The 20,208-nt window shown below is 46.6% G+C and overlaps 1 protein-coding gene across 2 annotated transcripts in view; it reads left to right on the plus strand.

Annotated features, from left to right (window-relative positions):
- The first annotated feature begins 5,205 nt into the window (after positions 1-5,205).
- The window catches only part of F12 (coagulation factor XII), a 17,313-nt gene continuing 2,310 nt past the window's right edge, over positions 5,206-20,208 (plus strand). The window contains exons 1-13 of one of the 2 annotated variants that reach the window (XM_044451060.1): positions 5,206-5,282; positions 7,457-7,493; positions 9,096-9,192; positions 9,391-9,461; positions 9,817-9,924; positions 10,411-10,545; positions 12,671-12,775; positions 15,161-15,332; positions 15,942-16,042; positions 16,126-16,411; positions 16,516-16,652; positions 17,046-17,201; positions 18,046-18,194. In XM_044451060.1, the coding sequence (XP_044306995.1) occupies positions 5,217-5,282; positions 7,457-7,493; positions 9,096-9,192; positions 9,391-9,461; positions 9,817-9,924; positions 10,411-10,545; positions 12,671-12,775; positions 15,161-15,332; positions 15,942-16,042; positions 16,126-16,411; positions 16,516-16,652; positions 17,046-17,201; positions 18,046-18,194 (1,620 nt within the window). In that variant the 5' untranslated portion in view covers positions 5,206-5,216. The remainder of the gene's footprint in view (positions 5,283-7,456; positions 7,494-9,095; positions 9,193-9,390; positions 9,462-9,816; positions 9,925-10,410; positions 10,546-12,670; positions 12,776-15,160; positions 15,333-15,941; positions 16,043-16,125; positions 16,412-16,515; positions 16,653-17,045; positions 17,202-18,045; positions 18,195-20,208) is intronic. The other variant, XM_044451061.1, reaches the window with a different exon arrangement.

Here is a 20,208-nt window from a genome sequence, read left to right on the forward strand (position 1 = left end):
TTCAAAATTTCATTTGTTTGTTTGTTCTGGTATAGGTCTGAGCTGTTGAGATCCAGATATATGCTGGTGACATGCAGATAAAGATACAGTCCTGCTAGAAAACATACTTTATCAAAGGCATTTTAATTTGTGTTTCTATAATAACAAGGACATCTGCCAAAGAGTCTGACATTACAACTTCTTTCTAAAAAATAATTCTGTTTGTATAACAAAGTGATCCTGTGCACATTTATAAGGGAGTGAATATCACTGAGTTCAGTCAGAGGCACTCTGAAAAGTGTATACAAGATTACAGTTTCACAAGAGTGTGGTTCTCTTTATTAAAAAGACAGCCACATCAACAGATCAGTTGGAGTGGCGTATGGGAGTCTGGATACTCCAAAGGAAGCTGAGCAAAAGTTGTAGGCAAGAGGGCCATGAGCCAACGCAGGAGAAATTTTCCTTTCTGATTCAGTTTTTGAAGGGTAAAAACATCTTGCATTCACATACACTGTTACCCCTTGATGAACATCAAACAGAGGAGATGCGTGTCTCTAAACACAGAAGGACACAAGGTGGGCATGCTCTTTTTGTAGTCTCCCACAGGGCAAGCGGTTAAACACAGGAAATGTGCTGCTTCATAAAGTACAATCAGGGCCATCTTAACGCATGGGCTTGATGGGCACTTGCCCATGGGCCCCATACTAATCTGTGTATGTTAACCCTTCAATGCACCTTGTATCATATATGATACATACCGATCAAAGGTGTATAGTTACTTCACTAATTGCTAATTTAAGTTCTTTTCTGCTTTGTATCGTTCCTGATACACACCGGCACTGTGAGTAATTGTCATAGGGGCCCCAGTACACTGCTTTGCCAGGGGCCCATAATGCTGTTAAGATGGCCCTGAGTACAAATTGTCCTTAGTTAACTTGGAGGCTTAGCTGCATGAGATGGTAGTTGTCATAGGTTTCATGGGAACACACAAGAATCCCATGAGCCTGCACAGAGCTTAGACCCCAGCCAGAGCATCTGGATTACAAATGCATTCATGCTCCTCAGATGCACTTGCTGCCGTGGTAGTGTCACCACCCAAGGCTTCTTGTTTTGCAACTTCAGTTGTTGCTTTTTCTGATTAAGTACCTGCTTCCTGCCAAACTGGAGGAGAAGTTCATCACATTCTTTCAAGTTCAAAGTAAAAACGCACACACATTTGTAACACATGCATTCAAATTTATTTGTATATACATTTCACTGGCTGACAGAGACCAGATTGCCACTAAAGAAAATTAAAAGGATATATCCTTTCTATATCCACATAGAAAATGGTGCTTGCATATACAGTCATATGAGATAAATGCATGGGTCTATTTTGTTATATGTACACGCATCAGGAAAACCCCCCAGCCCTGTGCAGGCACCAGGAAGCAGAATGTTTCCAGCTCTTTCTCAGCTGATTTGCTAGTGTACCTAATCTAGATATGGTTCTGCACATTTACATGCTGTATGAATGAGACAGCTACACAACAGACAATGGGATTCTGCGCATGTCCACTCAGAAGTAAGTGTCAGGTAAACATGCATAGGACTGCCATCTAAAAGCCAGAATTATAAATTTACCTAGAAGGGAGTACTGCTGAACCCCATGGGAGTGACCTCTGAACAAAGCATGTATACTATGCAAGTCTGTCTTGCCAGTGTTCTTCCCCAGTCTGGTGTGTAGACTACAATTCCCAGCATGTTCTGCTAGCCATGCTGACTGGGTCATACCAGGAGTTGTCATTTGACACCCCTGGAGAGCACCAGGTCAGGTAAGGCTCATAAATGCCATTATAGGCAGCTGGATGAAGAATCACCCACAGATAACAACCACACTAATCAAAAGGTTTGCAGCTTCAGTGGACACAAAACGTTTGGCAGGACCGTGGTAAACCAGAGGATCATGAACTTGATTTGATGTTCCTGTACATAATGCATGCCTGATATGTCAGGCTGAATTGCAAATCACCACAATCAGTGAGAAGCAACTTCCCTGTGGGTCTGGCATTGTTTCTGCAGCAAACATACCATCTGTGTTCTTCGGAAAAAGGAGCATGGGGCTGAGGTCCTTGCTCTCTGGTTGCAGCCCCATCATTTGAATCCAAGACAGACACAGCTGAGTAAATCTGCCAGATCAAGGCTGTTCTCCTCATTTAACTGCTTATTGTTGTATTAAAGGCCCATCCAGTTTGACAGGTCATATGAAAAAAACAAAGGCAGCTGCCTATTCCTCCCTCCACCAACATGCTTTGTATAATATCTTGCCAGAGATCCAGAGATATCTTTATATCTTTATAATGTTTTGCCAATTGATCCAGAGATCCTGAACACTTGCATATTTTTCATGATCCTTGTGTTGGCCTAATAAAGGTATTATAGTATATGGATTTTGGAAGTTTGACAGGTAGCTGAAAGCACATTTACATTTGACGTATGTGTGCGTGTGTGTGCAGGGTAGGGGAGAAGTATATGTTCTTTCCCCTAAATCTAGTCTCCACCTGTACTTAACTATCTCATGCCAGAGAAAAGTGTGATCTAGACAAAAGTTAGCTGGATGCCTGCAACAAATGTGTAACAAATGTGTAACTGTGGAGCTTATATTGTTTGGATATAATATTCAACTTAATCCTTAAAAATGTAATGATATGAGGGAGAGCGTAGTCTGAAGGATCTCTGAAGAATCCCTCCAACTCTGTCAGTCTGTGGTTGCCAACAGCGATCATATAAACAGCATTTCTGAAACCATACAAGGTGACTCACAAAAACTTTTACTAAAATAGGTCAAACTGGTAGGTCAAATTTAGCCTGCAAATTTAGATTTGCAAAGGGGAAGCTTCTTCTACCATCCTGAAGGATCGCACTAACTGAATCTGAAGTGAGAACAACAGAAGCAAGCTCAGTGAACAAGTTACATGACTCCATAACCCATCGTGGGCTGCTTCTCTCAGAGAGTTGCTGTGTTACATGAACCTGAAATTATTCCATAGGCTGGCTGGCTGGCTGGAGTCAACAAGAGCCCCTGACAACCCACATCTTGTTCTAGAGGTTGTTGCACTAACAGTGCAGTATCATGTTGTCTGAAACTGGGTGACCAACCCCATTGTCTTGTACTGAGAATCAGCTACTTAGCAGCTCAGTAAGAGCAGGAAAACCACCTTGCTACTCTTGCCTAGTACGCCCAGGCACCTGCCAGTACCAGCTGCTCCCAAAGTGCCCAAGGGTGCTTGGCGTGGCTGACACTGGCTTGCTGGTCTCACTGCCATGATTAGGAGCTGGTTTTGCCTCAGCACAAACTTCTCCCTATTTGTTTCTCCCCGAAGATCATGGAAGCCAGATGGCTAGCCAGGTTTTACAATCCCTGTTTTAACAGCTCCTTCAAAGTGCCAAACAGCATGTGTGTATGTGTGTGGGTGTGTGAGTGAGTGGAATAGAGTCAGTGGCTGTCAATTTTATTTTTAAAAAATTACATGCTGTGGGTATCTTAGTTTTTTCATTTTTTCTTTATTTCTTCTAGCTGCTCTTGCGCAGCTTCAGAGTAAACATTTGTGTGAGTGTAGAAAATTGAAGCCTTAGATGGGGCAATGTCTTACTAGCAACCAAATAGGGGAATGTTCTCCTTTGTTTTTTCTTGTTGGCTGTCAAAAGGCAAGCTGTCAAGGGAAAGCAGGGAGTCAGTGACCTTTACATGTGAAAAGAGGGTGATACCATTTATATCCCCTGGCAGTGCTCAGAGTGATGTGCATTGCTTATTTTTTCCTGGGACTCTAGCTGCTTGGGAATGTACAAAAATGTATCCCACCCCCTTTGGGGAAAAGGAATTTTGACCTCTTCTTTTGACTCCCCCCAATTTGCAAAGAGGATAAAGTAGAGCACCCTAAACTCTAAAATACCTTTAGCTGATTTGGTAGTTAGTTATCAATCAAAACTCTGGAGTTAAGGGGATTTTGACAAGGCAATGGGGGGAGTAGGACATATACAGGGTCATTCCACTTTTCCCAAATTAGTGATCGTTTCCAAAACTCACTTCTTTCTTCAATGGATCTTGGCTCTTCTGGGAGTGGGAGAAGACCTGATGAAAGCTGGTGAACATCTTGGCACAGACATTTGGGTACATGGCTGAAAGGGCATCTCTCAGCTGGCAGCTGTAGAACCACAACTATCTTGGAAGGCAAGCTATAGCTGCTGAAATCCTCTCTTCTGCACAGCCCCATCACTTTCTGCATCCAGACCTTATAATATAACCCAAGCAATCCATATTGAAGCCTGATGCCAATACCAGCTTTCTAGCACTGCTTTATGTTGCTTTCTTAAATTTGAAACTGAAAAAATAGAAAATGGTGCCATTATCTGATTGATAGAAGCATGCCATTTGGGAATTAACACATGACATGAGCAGTCCCATGACAAGAGAAGTGACTTGGATCAGGAATGCCATACGGGGGTATTGGGGTTAACATTTTCCCCTTGCACCTGTTCCTTGATGCACATAGTGTCTCTCTTCGTACACCTCAGCTTTAACCAAAGAGAAAACATACAGACCCAGCATGGACTGGTGGGGGCTACACAAAGGAGTGAGACAGATGAATAAGATCCATAATCAAGGAAACCTCTGCCAAGTCAATCCCCTTCAATAAATGAAACTTCAGAAGGAAGTTTGGAAACGGAAATCATCCTCTATTTTCAGGCCTTTAGCCACATGTGATAAGGATTTTAATAAGGTCCTGGCAGTTCTCATTGTTGATTGTTAAAATTGTTTCAGTATATGCAGGCGTGTGTCATCAGTTTATATGTCTGAATGTTATTTTAAGGTTTTTAATCTTTGTAAATTGTCCAGAAAATTTTGCCTATTGAGTGGCACAGAAATGAATTAAAATGAAGTTGCAGAAATGCAATTTCAAGCTTTTTTGCAGTTCACAGAGAGCTGCAGCAGTCCTTCTCAGAAGACTTATTATTCTGAACAAGTGGAAGGATGTTGTGGATACAAGAAATACAAGAAGTTCTTATGGACCTCTTTCTATTTCTGTCCCGCAATCTTGCTGTTTTGGTACAGTGTTTGTCCCAGTTCTGCAGTCCTCAAACTGCTGATTAACTCCCACCAAAAGACCTTTGCTTTACACTGTATTGATCTAGGACTTGTTTGCTTTGCTTGAAGTAAAGCGCAAACCACACCATTTCATCCTTGTCCGGGCACCGCCATGACATCTCTGCTGCTGCTGCTGCCACTGTTTGTGGTTCTTCTGAGTCCAGGAGAGTCATTCCAGGTGAGATCCCAGCACATCCATTTGATATCCATTTAATTGTTTCCTTTCTGCTCTGGTTCCCAGTAGGCCCATTATAGTTTATACCCAGATTCTGAGTCTCATGAAAACATTCACAACAGAGTTTTGAAGCTTGACCATTAGACAAGTAAGACATTCGTCCCTGTTGTGAGCATAAAAAGGAAGGGTAGAGGGAGGTGTCAGCAGCTGATAAGGTATGCAAGATGGAGACAAGTTGCAAAGCTTGTTCCTGCCCCTAAAATTCACCCTAGTCGTTCAGGCCAATTCTTGGGGCTTGGGATTTGCTCATGATTCTCAGCTGCTGTTCTTCCTAGTATATTGTTTTATGATGGATGCAAAGAAAATCAAGTTGTTACTCAGTTGTTGCAGGGGACCCTAACATTCCTAAGAGAAATTATATTATTTGGGTCATTCCACTGCATGACTGTTGCTGTTTGAAGTCCTGTATAAAACTGCACAAAGCTCTGTGGGTCACTGGCCTTGACATGCCGGAGATGGGCAGCACATTCCTGTCACCCCCTGAGGCCTGCATCATTTGAAAAGAATGTGGAAGGGCTTTAAAGCTTTTGCGTTTAGAATTCTGATTCTACAAGCTGAGTGTTCCGCACTATCCTGCTACCGTGGAGGCCTTTTAAAATGTCACGTTTCCCAAAAAACTCAACATACTCAGACACCATCCCAAATAACACTAAGAAAACATTGGCAAAGGTACCTCCTTCCCCACAATATTTCCTCAACATTCTGTGAACTGTGTGTGTACTTCAAATCATTGTAGGATACCTATTTCCTTCTCCCTCACAGAAGATATGTCTATGGTGCAATTTAAAAAGCAAACAAGCAATCCTGCTGTAATAAGGCTATTACCTACCTGGGTCATATAATACTGGAATGGGGACTGTTTAATCCCATACTTGTCCAAGTGCGTATATCTGGCAGTGCCTGGAGCCCCTGCTCCTGACTACCATACTTTGGGCTGAATCTGTGAATATCCCATAAAGAGTGCAGTAATTTCTTATGCTCTGGTGTCTGCGCTTTCCTCTCTTTTATGCCACCCTTTCAAGCACTGCCTGAGCTTGGCAGGGATTCTGGCCTTCAGGTGAAGAATGGAAGAAACTTTCTATTGCTCTTTAAGATTGCCATATAGACTGCACAAGAGCATTCCATGGTTCATTTAGATACTGCTCAATAGCCATAGTGCTCTGGGAGGGTAGCAATTAATTAAAAAAATAAAATGCAGTACTACCGATAACCACATTCAATACCATCAAGCAATGAGGCCTTTACAGACAGAATATGTCCCCCAAAGACCATTAAATGACTTGCTCTGAGAGCAAGGCACCAGAAAGAGAGATGGGCCCAGGAGGGCCTCAGTGGGGAGCTTGTTTCATAATCAGGAGCCGCCACTGAGAAGGCCCTCTTTCTTCTGGGCACCAACCTGGCCCCTCTCAGACTTTACGCTTTTCGCATCAGAGCCACCAGTTCATTCTGTGGCAGCTCCTGGTGTCCCTGAGCCCTCAGTGAGCTCCTTCCCCTTCTTACAGCCATTGCCCTAGTGTGTGTGTGTGGGGGGGGGGGCGGTCCCTGCCAAGGTGTGGCACTCCATTCCGCAGGTACCCCAACTTGCCTGCCCTTCACATTACCTAAGTTTCATTTATATGCAAATTTAACTGTCTAATCAACTAAAAGCCATGCCATCAATCAACTAAGATTTATCTGGTAACATTGGGGGGCTTTTAAGCCTGTAAAAGGTGCTAGCAGGATTGGTTAAAATAATTACCTGTGAGATTATATCTTCCCAATTTACAACGTAAAGAGTTTTTAAAAAATGCAGCAGCCTATACATCTGATAAATATTAATAGTGTATATTGCTTTTACGGGTGGGGGAGGGGGATTGGACTGGAAACCTTTAAAGAGAGAGGATGCTGCACAGCCCATGGCTGCCTTTGAGGAGGTGTTTGTGCTTTCTGAGGCCTAGGCAGTGCAAGCCCCTCAGCAGCCTTGGAGGTGAGCCATGTCCCCAAAAGCCTCATCAGTACAGAGATGGGATTGCAAAGAGCAGGAAAAGAAGAGAGGCCTAGGCTGGCAGGGCTGAATTGTTTTTGAAAAGCGGCCTGTGCTGTTCCAGCTCAGCCATCAATGTTTGTTTTTCTGGCAGGGGCGGCATCACAAGCCACGCAAGGACCATTATGAAGGTGAGTGTGAAGCAATTCTGTGAGTTCATGCCAGCTGAGAAACAGCAACCATGGAATGAACCCCAAGTGTGGCCTCCTTCCACACACCCAGCACCTCCAGAAGTGCTGAAGTCCAGCTCCTAAATTTCTCAGTCACTTTTTGGGCATGCTGGGAGTTGTAGTCCAGTCTATGAGGGTGGCACCAGGTTGGGGAAAGCCAGGTTTTCAAAGGGTAATTCCCTGCCAGTTTTTGCTAAATTATCAAAGAAAGAGTTCCCCCACCCTGCTTGTGTGTTGCCAAAAAAGGCAAAAGGTTTCCATAAAATGTGCATATGCTAGTTTATGGGTATAGATGCAAATATGTCTGAATGAAAACCTAGAAATGATTACTATAATTTAGGTGGGCAAACAATCCCTCTCACCCTACTCTCGTATAGTTCTTTACCTTAAAACCTGACTTGGACTGGCCTGGCCATCAAACAGAGGATGCCTGTTCTCTATAAAGCAAGTTTCTGGACAGAGGGGCCCTGTACCAAGGTCCTTCTGGCAGGCCCCATCTTCCTTTGGTGCTTCCCACAGGTGGGCAGCAGCAAAAGGACTCTGGCCAGCATTTATTTATTAAAACATTTATATGCTGCCCCATTCGCCGAAGCCTCGGGGCGGCTCACAACATAAAAAATAACAATAATAACAATATAAAATATAAAATAACAATATAAAATAAATAACAATATAAAAGAAGTCACCCTGGCCAGATAAAATAATCAGGGTCTAGCCTCCATGAGAATTTCTCACAGCACCCCAGATCCATTGTTTTTGAGGAGTGTTACTGGAAATTATCCTGGCAGCTGGACCCAGCTGTTCTGCAACTGCTTGGAGTGTCGAGCCTGGAAAAAGATTAAGGTGGGGCTCGGGCAGGAATGAGCAGTCGGCCTTGCCAAAGTGCTAGGGGCCTGGAAGTTGCCCAAGAATGGCATGGACTGATGCCAGTCCTGTGTCTCCAAACATTCACGCCCACACACACTGTGGCTAAAATGTGCGGTGATATTTTGCTGATCAAAGGTGTAAAGGAGCCTCATCATTGCAGGATGGGTGAGCTCATATTTTGGAATTGTAGTGGTGAGGAGTGGGCCATTTCACACAGTAGTAAAGGGTTGCAGAAAGGAAGAGGGTATTCTGTTGATCATTTGTCAATTTTTGGTTTCAGAATAACAGGCTACATAAATACTGTTGTGGTGGATACTAGCCAGGGTGCCTTTCCCAGTTGCACTGCACAGCAATCTGCAATGGCTTGGGCAAGGCAAAGAAATCACATATTCTGCATCCTTTTTTTTTTTTTGGTTAATTGCTGGGAAAATATGACCTCCCCACAGCAGAAGTGCTCCTTTGAAGAAAAACATCTGGATCCCGTGAATGAATGATGCAATGATTGCATGAAAAAGTAAGGCCCTAAGAGTCTTCTGTCACTTCCAAAGGTGACTTTCTTAAGGGGACCAGAAGCAGGACAGGCCTCCCAAGTGACCTGCCAGGCGGAAGATGCCAGAGTTATATGTCAGCCTTTATATTTTCTTCCCCCCTGAGCCTGTATGCAATGGAAGCAGCCCATCCACTTTTACCTTGCAGAGGAAGAATCCAGTGAGGAGCTCTGCCATTTCCCTTTCCGTTTCCAGCGAAAAATGCACCATGCCTGCCACTCCGGTACCTATCATCCTAAACTCTGGTAAGCACTTGTTCACTGAAAAGAGCTTCAGCCATTAGGAGAGTGAAAACTATGGACGATGCTAGGAGGGAACAGAGGATAGGGTGGGACTTGATCAGTCTTTACTCTGAGGTAAGCACAGGAAGTCGTGACTTACAACCTTCCATTTTAGCTTTGGCCTAGCTTCCATGTATTCCTTCTGTGACTTTCCCTGATCAGGTGCGCCACCACAGAGAACTATGACCGAGACCAAAAATGGAGATACTGTGGGAAAAGTGAAAGGCCAAGAGGTGAGTCTGTGTTGGGAACATGGCAGGCATGTTGTGAGCGGAGCTGGCTGGAGCCGGGGGTCAGACTAGATGGCCTGGGAGACCCCTTCTGACTCGCTCTGTTTCTATGTTTCTGTGAAACTGGAGGAACCTTCAGCTGGCCTGGAGTGATAAGAGAACCATGACAAGGATGTGTACATTGTCCCCCAGCTGTTGACAGTCTCCCAAAAAACAAGTCTTAAACTGCTTCAGCAACCAGCAGTGTCAGGCTCCATGGTCAATGGCATGGGCTGCTCTGTCCTTGCTGTAGTAGCTACGTAGCCCAAAGCCTGAGACTTCTGGCCAAATATGGCTGACCTTTGGCTTCCTTTTGCAGGACACTGTGACTCTAACCCATGCCAGAACAATGGTGTCTGTGAAGCTCGGCAAAATGGGTTCCGTTGCTCCTGTGCCCCCGGTTACCATGGGAAACGCTGTGAGAGAGGTACTAGAGCTTGGGCCATGGAGCCGTGGACCTAGTCCGATTCCTTGATGGCCTTGATGGCCTAGTTCAGGCCATGGATAGGCATCTCCTTTGGCACCACAACCAACTAGAAAGGAGTTTTACACTGGGACAAACATGCTGTCATCCCTCTCTGTGCTGAGGCCAAGGTCCTAGCCCATAATGCCTCAGGTCAAATGGCTGAGGGCCATGCCTCCATTATAAATGGTGTTACTGAACCATCCACTCAGGGTTGGTAAGCCTCTTATCCTTCTGGAACCAAATAATTCAAAATTAGCATGGAAAATGTTGTGATATGGTGCTGGGACTTACAAGGAGTTGATGGGGCATTTCTAAAGTATGTCATGTCCTAGTGATGGCTATGGAGGCCACCCACAGATGGAGGCCTACAGCTGCTTTGGGGGCTGATTTTCAACTGCACCAGGTAATGATCGGCTGCCAGAGTCCCTTCATAACTTTGTTTTGCAGAAGACTGCTTTGGAGCACGAAGACAGCTACACATTGGCAGGAAGGACAGCTGGATGCGGTTCCATCAACCTACGAGACTGGAGGAGTGCCACTGCAGTAAAAAGAAGATCCAGTGCAAGGCTGTTCATGGAAAGGGTCAGAGCTAAGTAGAAACAGGTTGCAAACAGTATCAGAACAAAGGAGAACGAGAGGTCCATTCATGCTGCTTTCATCATCCTAAAAGAGTGGGACTGCAAGTCCCATGAATCCCAGTCATCCTGGATGAGAATGATGGGAGTTGCAGTCCAACACATCTGGAAGGCAGGCTGGCAAAGGCTGTATTTGTGGGTGAGGAAAGCAAAACCAGACATGGTTCCTGCCTCTAATGCCTCTAATGTGCTTGTGCTTGTGCTTCACTTGTGCTTCATTGGCTGCACTGCTCACCCTGCCAATAAAGGGTAGCTTCTAATTCACACACCAACAAAATTCTGACAGCACTGAGTTTCATTGCTGAGCATTGTCTGTTATATTTGTATTTCTGGTCATTTTTAGGACCTAACTAAGCATTGGACTCAACTGCACATAGCATAACTGCTTTCCTTTTTTAAGAGAAAACCCTGTTTGGGAATCTTTGATTTGGAGTACAGATGAATGCAGATGTGGGGAGATACCTAGTCCTTTTGCTAGCTGCCTCTTCTTCTCTCCTCCCACTTTTGAAGTATATTTTCTGTTTAAGGCTGGTGCAATTACGTTATATGCAACCGCATACAGGTCTGCTCAGACCCTCAGTATCCCAATAATGTCACTTATTTATAAAAAGTGATCCAAATGCTTTATGAGTTCGTATGATCCATTCTGTATCAAAAAGGCTTATACTGCAAGAATCCTACTGCATGTAGATCCTATAGCATATGATTTAGAATCAACTGTAACAGAAGAACCTGATTTGACAATAACAGCCTTGCTGCTGTTCACAGTGTCGTGCCCTCCCTTGGTTGCCATCACTGTATTACCAAATAGTTAGAACTCCTGTGATCTTTGGAAGCTTCCCACTCTTGTCCATTCATCCATGCAAATCAATGTCTTGCAATCAGGTTGACTGAAATGAAGGTTCTAATACCCAGTGGTGGGCTGGTACATTGTGAAATGCAGGAGCTCCTCATGAGAGCCATGCTCTCCCCAGGTCTGAAAGTGTAGGTGGTCAGATTGAGCTATTACTATATATGTGTATGTATGTACATCCTCACCCACAAGGAATATGTAACATAATGCCAATCTGATTATAGGTTCGGTTAACACGCATAGAATAGTGACTTGGCAAACGGTGGCATGTTGAGTAGCAGGTTAGGATTTGGCTGGGGAAAAGCAGGGGAGACTGGGGACTCCTATGTCCATGGGACCCCTTGTCCATTGCAGCTTTTATTTTGAGCTTTATACTGTTAAAGACCAGACAGGAGTAGAGCTTCAACAAAATGCTGGCAGCTCAGTCCTGACTGCTTGAAGGCTCACCGTAGCACCAAACCAGCGTGTGTGTGAGGCATTTGCCAAAGCCAGGCCTCTTGTATCTGGAGTCAGTGGCAGGGCTTTCATGCCAGAAAGGTTTAGCAAGCCTGTCCCTGCGACACTAAGACTCCTTCACACAACATAAAGCAAAGGAGATGAAGCACAGAATGAATGCAGACATTATCATTTCTTACTGGGATGATAAAGCATGAAGACTGGGGTTAAAATGCAATGAATGAAGTGGAGGAAAGGATCCCCCCCCATCCCCCACCTTGGTTGATGGGTCAATGGATTAAGCTGTTTTTACATCAAGGATAGGCAGCCTAGTGCCCTCCAGATGTTTTGGAGAATAACTAGAAGAAGCCCCAGCCAGGACGGCCAGTGGTGAGGGGTTGTGGAGATCTGGAGGGTAACAAACTGCTTACCCTGAGACGCACCCTCAATGCCAGAAAAGGGGAGGGTTATACTAGGGTACTAAGTAGTGGATTGGTGGATTCTTAACTGTGCCATTAGTCCCTGATCTAGACCTGCCTGCCTTTTGTCTCTGAGAAGCCACAGCTCAGCCTGGTGTATGCTTGTTTTGTGTGCAGAATAGTTTGGGTTCAATCCCTGACACCACAAAAAAGAATCAGATAGCAGCTGATGCAAAATAACGCTCCCTAAGGACTGAGGATAGAGGGGGACTACCAGCCAGAATAGGCGATATGGAGCTAGATGGACCAATAGCCTGGCTTGGCCTAAACTTCCAATGATCTGTACTGCTTCTTCTGACCCACAGCATGTGCAAGAAATCCCTGCTTGAATGGAGGCCACTGCTTAGAGCAGAAAGATGGCTGGGTCTGCGCTTGTCCTGAAGGCTTTTCTGGACCACTGTGTGGCATAGGTATGTTTGTAGATATTCATTAAAGTATATTTATGCCTGTGTGCAAAAACCTAAGTTTAAACCTGTGGTAGATAAAGAAGGGCAATGAAATGGCTATGTGGGAATCCATGTGTGGGGAAAAACTGATGCACACTAAGACGGATTATTGCAAGGATATTTCTGTCCCACTCTTGAATTCTAAGCAGAGTCTTGTTCTTTGGTCAAGAAATAGGCATCTTATAGTTCCAAAAAGAATCTGTTAGCTGTGCTGCCACCGCTGAAATGCAAGGAGAATTGTTAGGAAAGGGATAGAAGTCAACTCTTGAGCATGAAGTGCATCCTTGGTTGAACCCTCTTCAAAGGGATACTTGCAAAGAACTCGTATGTCTCAGTGGAATGAACCCAGGGGACCTACATTTAAAGCATTAATCAGCTACAGTAGGGATGGGCAACGTGCAGCCCTCCGGAGAGTTTTGGACTGCATCCATGAGCAATGTTGGCTGGGGATGAAGGCAGTTGCTGTGCAGCAACATCCGCTAGGGGCCACAAGTGTCTTCAGCCCTGAGTTACACTTCAGTTAGCTGGCCCAAAGCCAGTCATCTCTCACAGTCAGCTTCCCATCTGTAAAGCAGGACTTGCAGTGACTTACTCCACAGGGTTGCTACGAGGATAAATGCTCTGATTGTTGAGAAAGACTTTGCACTCTAAATAAGCTGTGCACATTAGCAGTAATAATGAGTATCATAATAGAACCCGCTGGGGAAAAATAAGGTATAGATTCCTTAAAGGTACTACATGTTTCAAACAACCAAAGAAATATTTTGTTCACACAGAGCATACTCATCACAATAGTATTACTGGGTATGTGTATTTTTTAAAGAATTGGGTACATTTACAAATACAGAGAAGGATCAAGGCCCAGTAATTCAGATGATGAGGCTGGCATAGGATATTGGAAGAGAGGGACAACTATTCTGAACCAGTAAGGTTATACTATTCTTTCATTCTCAAACCATCTATGGTGAGGAGCTGAAGAAAAAAATAATCAGGCCAGTTTAAAACCACTTGCATGGCAAAACGGGTGACTCAGATTCCCTGGTGTCTCATCCTAGAATTGGAGGCAAGAAGTGGTAAAGGAAGTTCTGTTCTGAAGGGCTGAGAACCATGGGGCACAGGGGAGTAGTATGTGGGTATGTATACTCAGGGGCAGTGCTTAAGGCCAGAGGACCAAAATTAATTCTATATGCAAGTTTACACATACTCTAAGGTCGATCTGTATGTGAAACTCTAAAGGAGCCTGTCTCTTCGGGACACCCCTGTTTGTAAAGAGGGATGTATGGGAAGGGGAAAGGTGGGCATTTGATTTCAGAAAAAAACCTTGGACCAAAAGATTCAAGTAGGGGAAGAGCAGCAGGAGATGATGCACATGTAGGCAAACATCCAGCTAGTCTAGGGGACCAATTGTAACAGAGCCCCCATACCTTTATGTCAGCCTATGGATAGCAGGGTGGTGAGGCAGACAGGCTCCCAGAGATTTGGGGCTCCTGCCCTGGTGCGCCACCTCCTCATACCACCTCTTCTGTACTCTGCGGGAGAACTGGGGCAAGCACTGATTTGGATTCCCAGAACGCAGCCTTTCCCGTGGGCCAAGCCCAGTCCTCTCTCCCAGTCCTTCCTCCTAGTGCTACCCTCTTGCTTTCAGCAAAACAATTTTTGAGAGAGGAAGAAATCGGGGAGGCAGCTGCCATATGCCACGGTGGTGGTGCAGGGAGTGGTGACAAGGTGTTGAAGACATAGAAACTGAGCGAGTCAGAAGGGGTCTCCTGGGCCATCTAGTCTGACCCCCAGCTCCAGCCAGCTCCACTCATGACACGCCTGCCAGGTGCATGTCCAAGACCAGAGCTGCATGTGCTGCGTGGCCTGACCTGTGCCTCCCGGGCTGGTCTGCTGCCCTGAGCTGCAGGAGAGGACCCTGATCAGATTCATCCAACATGAAAAACCACGTAGCTTGTAAGCAACATTTCTTGGACCAGCCTTGTGTGCTACCCAGGAAGCCTGCAGGAAGATTGTGGCTGTTAGTTATGATGGCTTTGTCACACCACATGCTGGGGAACGTGAACAGGGCAGTGCTGTTCTTGCAGCCCTATCTTTCTCACGGGCTTCCCAGAGGGGCCCGGCTGGCCTCTGTGGGAAGCAGGAGTCTGGACAAGGAGGTGTTTTCTCTGATGCAGCACGGCTCTTTTTGTGCTTTTCAGGTGTGACAGGCTCCGAATGCTCTGAGATATGATGGGGAGTGGCAATCCTCTTGGGACAGGCAAACAGGGTCTTGAAAAGTTTACCTTCTTCGTGGTGTAACATGTTTTTTCAGACTACTGAGGGTTTGCCTCCGGTATTTTTATTTCCTAGACCACAATCAGACCTGCTACAGTGGGAATGGGCACTCATACCGAGGCATGGTCCAGAGCAGTCGCTCAGGGATCCCCTGCCTGCCCTGGGACTCCCCCATCCTGCTTCAAGAGTTCTCCAGCAATTTCCCCAGAGCATCCAGCTTGGGTCTGGGGGAACACAACTTCTGCAGGTGAGCTGCAGGGTCAGAGTCGTATGTCAGCCCCAATAACAGCACACAGAGTAAGGGCCCCTGTGCATGAGGCAGTGAACCTGCCTCTTCACTGGGGCCGCTGCTTCTGTTCTCTTTGTGAGAGGAAGAGCGCCTCCTTTAAAGAAGTCTTTTTCCAGAGAGTTCCCTTCTGTGTGTTTCTGTATGAGCAATTACACAACTGTAAGGTACTACTATGGTGGAGAGCAAAACTGTGTATCTGCAAAAGGCTTTCCATAGCGAATTATGGCACCATGGCAGAAAACACTGCACTTTCCTCACTCTAAAAAAGCTGCAGAAATTATTAAAAAAAACAGGGGAGAGGCCCTGGAGGATGTAAAGGACCTGCAACTTCCACTAGTGAAGGACCACAAGCATGCAAGAAATGCCTTGCAAAGGGAAGCCTCCAAGAGGAGATTGAGGAGGGGACACAAGAAGTGTGTGAGGGGCAAAGGGCCCAGGGCTGGGAAGGACCAAAGAGCTGCTACAAAAGCGCGGGGCAGAGGAAAGGAAAGTGAAATGGCAAGGCGGGAGGAGGGGAGGCCGTTCAGTGCTGCTTTGGCTGGAGGCAGGACTCGACCCTTTGTGCAGAAACCCAGACAGCGACAGCCAGCCGTGGTGCTACGTGCTGCAAGAGGGGCACCTCACCTGGGAGTTCTGCAATGTCACTCGCTGCCAAGCCCAGCCTGCAGGTAAGGCATGCACCATGCTCCTTGAAACAGTTGGGGGGGGCTGAACCTCAGACAGGAATGAGCCAAGCTTCTTTTCTCCACAGGCACCACAGCATCCCCTCCAGTAATAACTGTTCAGCATGTAAGGGACTCAGCACCAGTCGTTACCACTAACTTGACCCAGACTGTAACTAGGTCTGTCCCGGCTGCAGCTTGTGGGAAGCGTTATACCAAGGTCACCTCTTCACGTTCCCGTGTAGTGGGGGGTATGGTGGCGCTTGCTGGTTCCCACCCCTACATGGCCGCCATATTCATCGGGGAGCAGTTCTGTGGAGGGAGCCTCATCAGCTCCTGCTGGGTCCTGACTGCTGCGCATTGTTTCGAGAACAGGCAAGTCTTGTTCCTTTTCCTGCTAAGGAAAGAAGGAAATGGCCTTCAGAGGGTCTGGCTCAGACCTTTCAGAGGCGCTGCTGACCACAGATTTTGCCCTACAGGCCCAATGTGTCCTTGATTTCCGTGGTGCTGGGCCATACTCTCTACAACCCCAACACCGTAGGCTCCACGAAAGTCCGAGTACAGAATTACCTGCTGCATGAGAATTATTCTGTGATTAACAAGCACCATGACATTGGTGAGCTTGTCTTCCTTTGCTTTCCCCCCCTCCTAGCATGGTTCATCCAGCCCAGGCTCCACCAGCTGTTTCATCTTTCCAGAGTCTTGGTGGAGCCATATATGTATGTCAGCTGCACTGAAGAGCAAGGTGGTGTAGTCCCCTTCTCAGAAGAACCGCAAGGCCTAATCCATGCAGTACAGCCCCAGGAGGGAGCAGAAAGGCTGGGCTGCATGTTGCAGTCCAGAGGCCTGTTTCTGTGCCTTGCAGCAGGGCATCTCGTTTCAGCCTGAGGCACTGTTTCTAGGCCAGCTGGGTTCCATCAAGAACAATTTAAGCTTCTGTTTACCTGCCTACAAATCTCATTCCTGAGTGCCAGTTCATTGCTAACTTGCTGTCCTTTATTTCTCCCAGCACTGGTGCGGTTGAAGGAGGACAAGGAGAAGGCACCAGGGCACTGTGTTGAATTTTCACGCTACATTTCCCCCGTTTGCTTGCCCAGTTTGAACAAGACAGCACTTAACATTAGCGAGGAATGCCAGATTGCTGGATGGGGGTATATGTACGAAGGTGAGAAAGAAGTGGCCCAATTCAGCCATGAGGACAGGACGGGCCTCCTTATCCTTTCCATAAAGGTCCAGGCCTACTGGCTGGTTGCCATTCCCTATAGATTTTTGTTCAGGGGATGAGGCATGGAGAGGCACAATGCTGCCTTGTAGTCCTCCTTAACCCTCCCCTCTCGGCCATCTCCAACACAAGAAGAGTCCTGCTGGCTCAGACCAAGGCCTATATAGTCCAGCATGATGTTTGCCCAGTTGCCAACCGGATGCCCCAGTGGGAAGCACAGAAGCAGGGCAAGGGGATAATTTAGCACACTCCTTCTGCTCCTTTATGTCTGATGCTGGACATAAAATAAGCCATCATTTTGGCAAATGCATGCGGCCTGCAACTCCTTTGCACCTTTTCTGTCTTGATTTCAGCAGAGGTGCACAAGCTCCAATGTCAACCCCCTGGATGCCACACCACTGCTGCTGCTCTTCTCATGTGTGCACCCCCTGTCCTCTTATAAATGTGTACTTCTTTGCACATGTGAGGGGAGGCAAGGCCATGCAGGTGGCCTCTGAGGGCCACGTTCCCCATACCTGATCTATAGAGTAAGGAAGATTTCACTAACAATCACGCCGGCAGGGACAGTCCACAGCACCCAGCTAAAGCCTTCTGTGCAAGAGAAGTTGCTTCAGGCTGCCAGCACACTGCAAGTTTACAATGTCCAGAGTTTCTTCTGTGATCCTAAAGGCCACTGGAGAAGAGAGGCCCAGGCCATCCTCCCCAGTCATCCAGATGCGCAGCACCCTGTAATCTAACCTGGAGTGCTGATGCGTTTGTTCATTAGAACCCTGCCTTCTCCCTGCAGGAGCCACCCATCTCGCTAAGAATCTGCAGGAGGCACACGTGCCTATTATGCCTGAGAAGGAGTGCCGTTCTGCCAAGGTGCTTGGGAACCACATTGCAGAAGGCATGCTATGTGCTGGATACCTGGACGGAAGAGCTGATGCATGCCAGGTGAGTCCTTTGTGAAGAAACGGCCAGCCTTCTGGTGGAGCCGCAGGGCCAGGACTCAGCAGGTGCCCAGCATGCAGTGGAGGACCATGGATAGGAGACCCCTGGACTTGCTCCTCCACTTCCCCACTGCAGCCTGCTTGTTCCCCCACCTCTCACTCTGGCCCAGACAGTGGTGGTGGTGAGAAGGAAGAGCACAAGGTGCTCCTGCCTGCACATGCTTCCCTGCTCTCTGCCTGCCAAGCAAGCAAGTCGTAGCAATGCCAACCAAGATGAGGAACTGTTGCAATTGGTGCAAGCAGCACCACTGAAGGAGGGAGGGAACAGCCTCCTGAGGGAGTCTTGCCTAAAACCTGGAGCCAGCACTGGGAGCCAGCCATGTTTGCTAGTCAGTTGTCTTGTAACCCACAGCAAACTAGGCTTTCCAGGCCCTGGAAGTCTTCCTCACTGTAACCCAGTTTTCTTTGCAGCATATTCCAGGTCCAAGATGCTACATCATTTTTCTTTCACAAGAGACCTCTCTTTCCAGTCGTGCTTCTGTATCTGAGGCCCTCAAATATGCCATCACAATTGCAGCCAGACCACCCCTCTCTCTATATTCGCACTGGGGTGCTTTGAAAACTATTGCCCTGCTCAAATCCTTAATAGCTGCTGCAGCCAAAACCCACAAAACGGACATCCAAAATGGCCTTGTTAAAGATTTGAGAGCCAGGCTAGCATAGTGGTTAGAATTGGACTGGGACTGGGGAGATCCAGGTTGTGGCCCCCGCTCAGCCCTGAAGCCCACTGGGAGGCTTTGGGCCAGTCACAGACTCTCAGCCTAACCTGGCTGATAGTGTTGTTGTAGGGTAGAATGAAGAGAAAGAGGATCCTGTACGGCATCTTGGGCTCTTTGAAAGTAAGGTGGGGTGTACATGCCATGCACAAATGAATGGCATGCACAGGACTGACAGAATACATGCACATTGTCCTCTTCTTCCTTGCCTCTCCCAGTGCCTCATATACAAGTTTCTTTCCTGTACACAAACCCTTGGAGGGACCCTTGACAGCCGACATGATCAGACTTCAGGCTTTGGTTTTGGTTTGTTTTTTTCCTAGAACCCCAAGATCAACCAGGATTTGTGGCTGGTGCAAAACTGGCTTGGGGCAGGGATGCAAGGCTCTTTACTTATGGTACCCTATGAGTCATGTAATGAGAAGTCTTGTATAAGCAAGTGTAAATCTGCATTGGAGATCAGGAATTCAGCCTAGTTTAGGTAGTAGGACCGTTCCTGTTGCTGGTATTTCCCAGCATCTAGAAGCCTGATCACCTTCAAATCATCCAATATTCCACAGATCCCTATCTATCTATCTTTCTGCCTGCCACTGCTTTACAGTACTATTAAGCCTCCCATATAAATTTCTTCTCCCACACCCTTCTGAAAAATTAATTAGTCAGAAATTTGTTTCAGCTCACTAGTGGCTGTTAATACAGTCTTTTCTCTTGCCAACCTCTAGCCAACCTCTAGCCAACCTCCCCCAAAGCAGGACAGGGGATATCCACATAGATTAGATGAGGCTGGGGACTTAGGGGCACAGATTAGAGTCACCCCCCTTAAAGTCGAGGGGCTCCTCAGGGCATTGGACATTACAAAGGTGCCAGGCCCTGATGGGTTACACCCGAGAGTACTTAGAGAGTTGGCAGGGGTTCTCTCATGCCTGCTGGCCTCCATTTTTGAGGCCTCGTGGAGAATAGGTGAAGTTCCAGAGGACTGGAGGGTGGCATCAGTGGTCCCAATTTTCAAAAAGGGTAGTAGAAGGGACATGGGGAATTACAGACCTGTTAGCCTTACATCCATTGTAGGAAAAACAATGGAAAGGCTCATAATAGCGAGAGATCTAGTGATGCTAGATAGAGAAGGGAGGTTGAAAGCCACACAACACGGCTTCCGCAAAAACAGGTCCTGCCAGACAAACCTTGTGGAATTCTATGACAAGGTTTCGAGATGGCTAGATGGAGGGGATGCAGTGGATGTGT

The sequence above is a fragment of the Varanus komodoensis genome, unplaced genomic scaffold (assembly GCF_004798865.1).
Source record: "Varanus komodoensis strain SLA01 unplaced genomic scaffold, ASM479886v1 scaffold6_1, whole genome shotgun sequence".
Taxonomy (NCBI): Eukaryota; Metazoa; Chordata; class Lepidosauria; order Squamata; family Varanidae; genus Varanus; species Varanus komodoensis.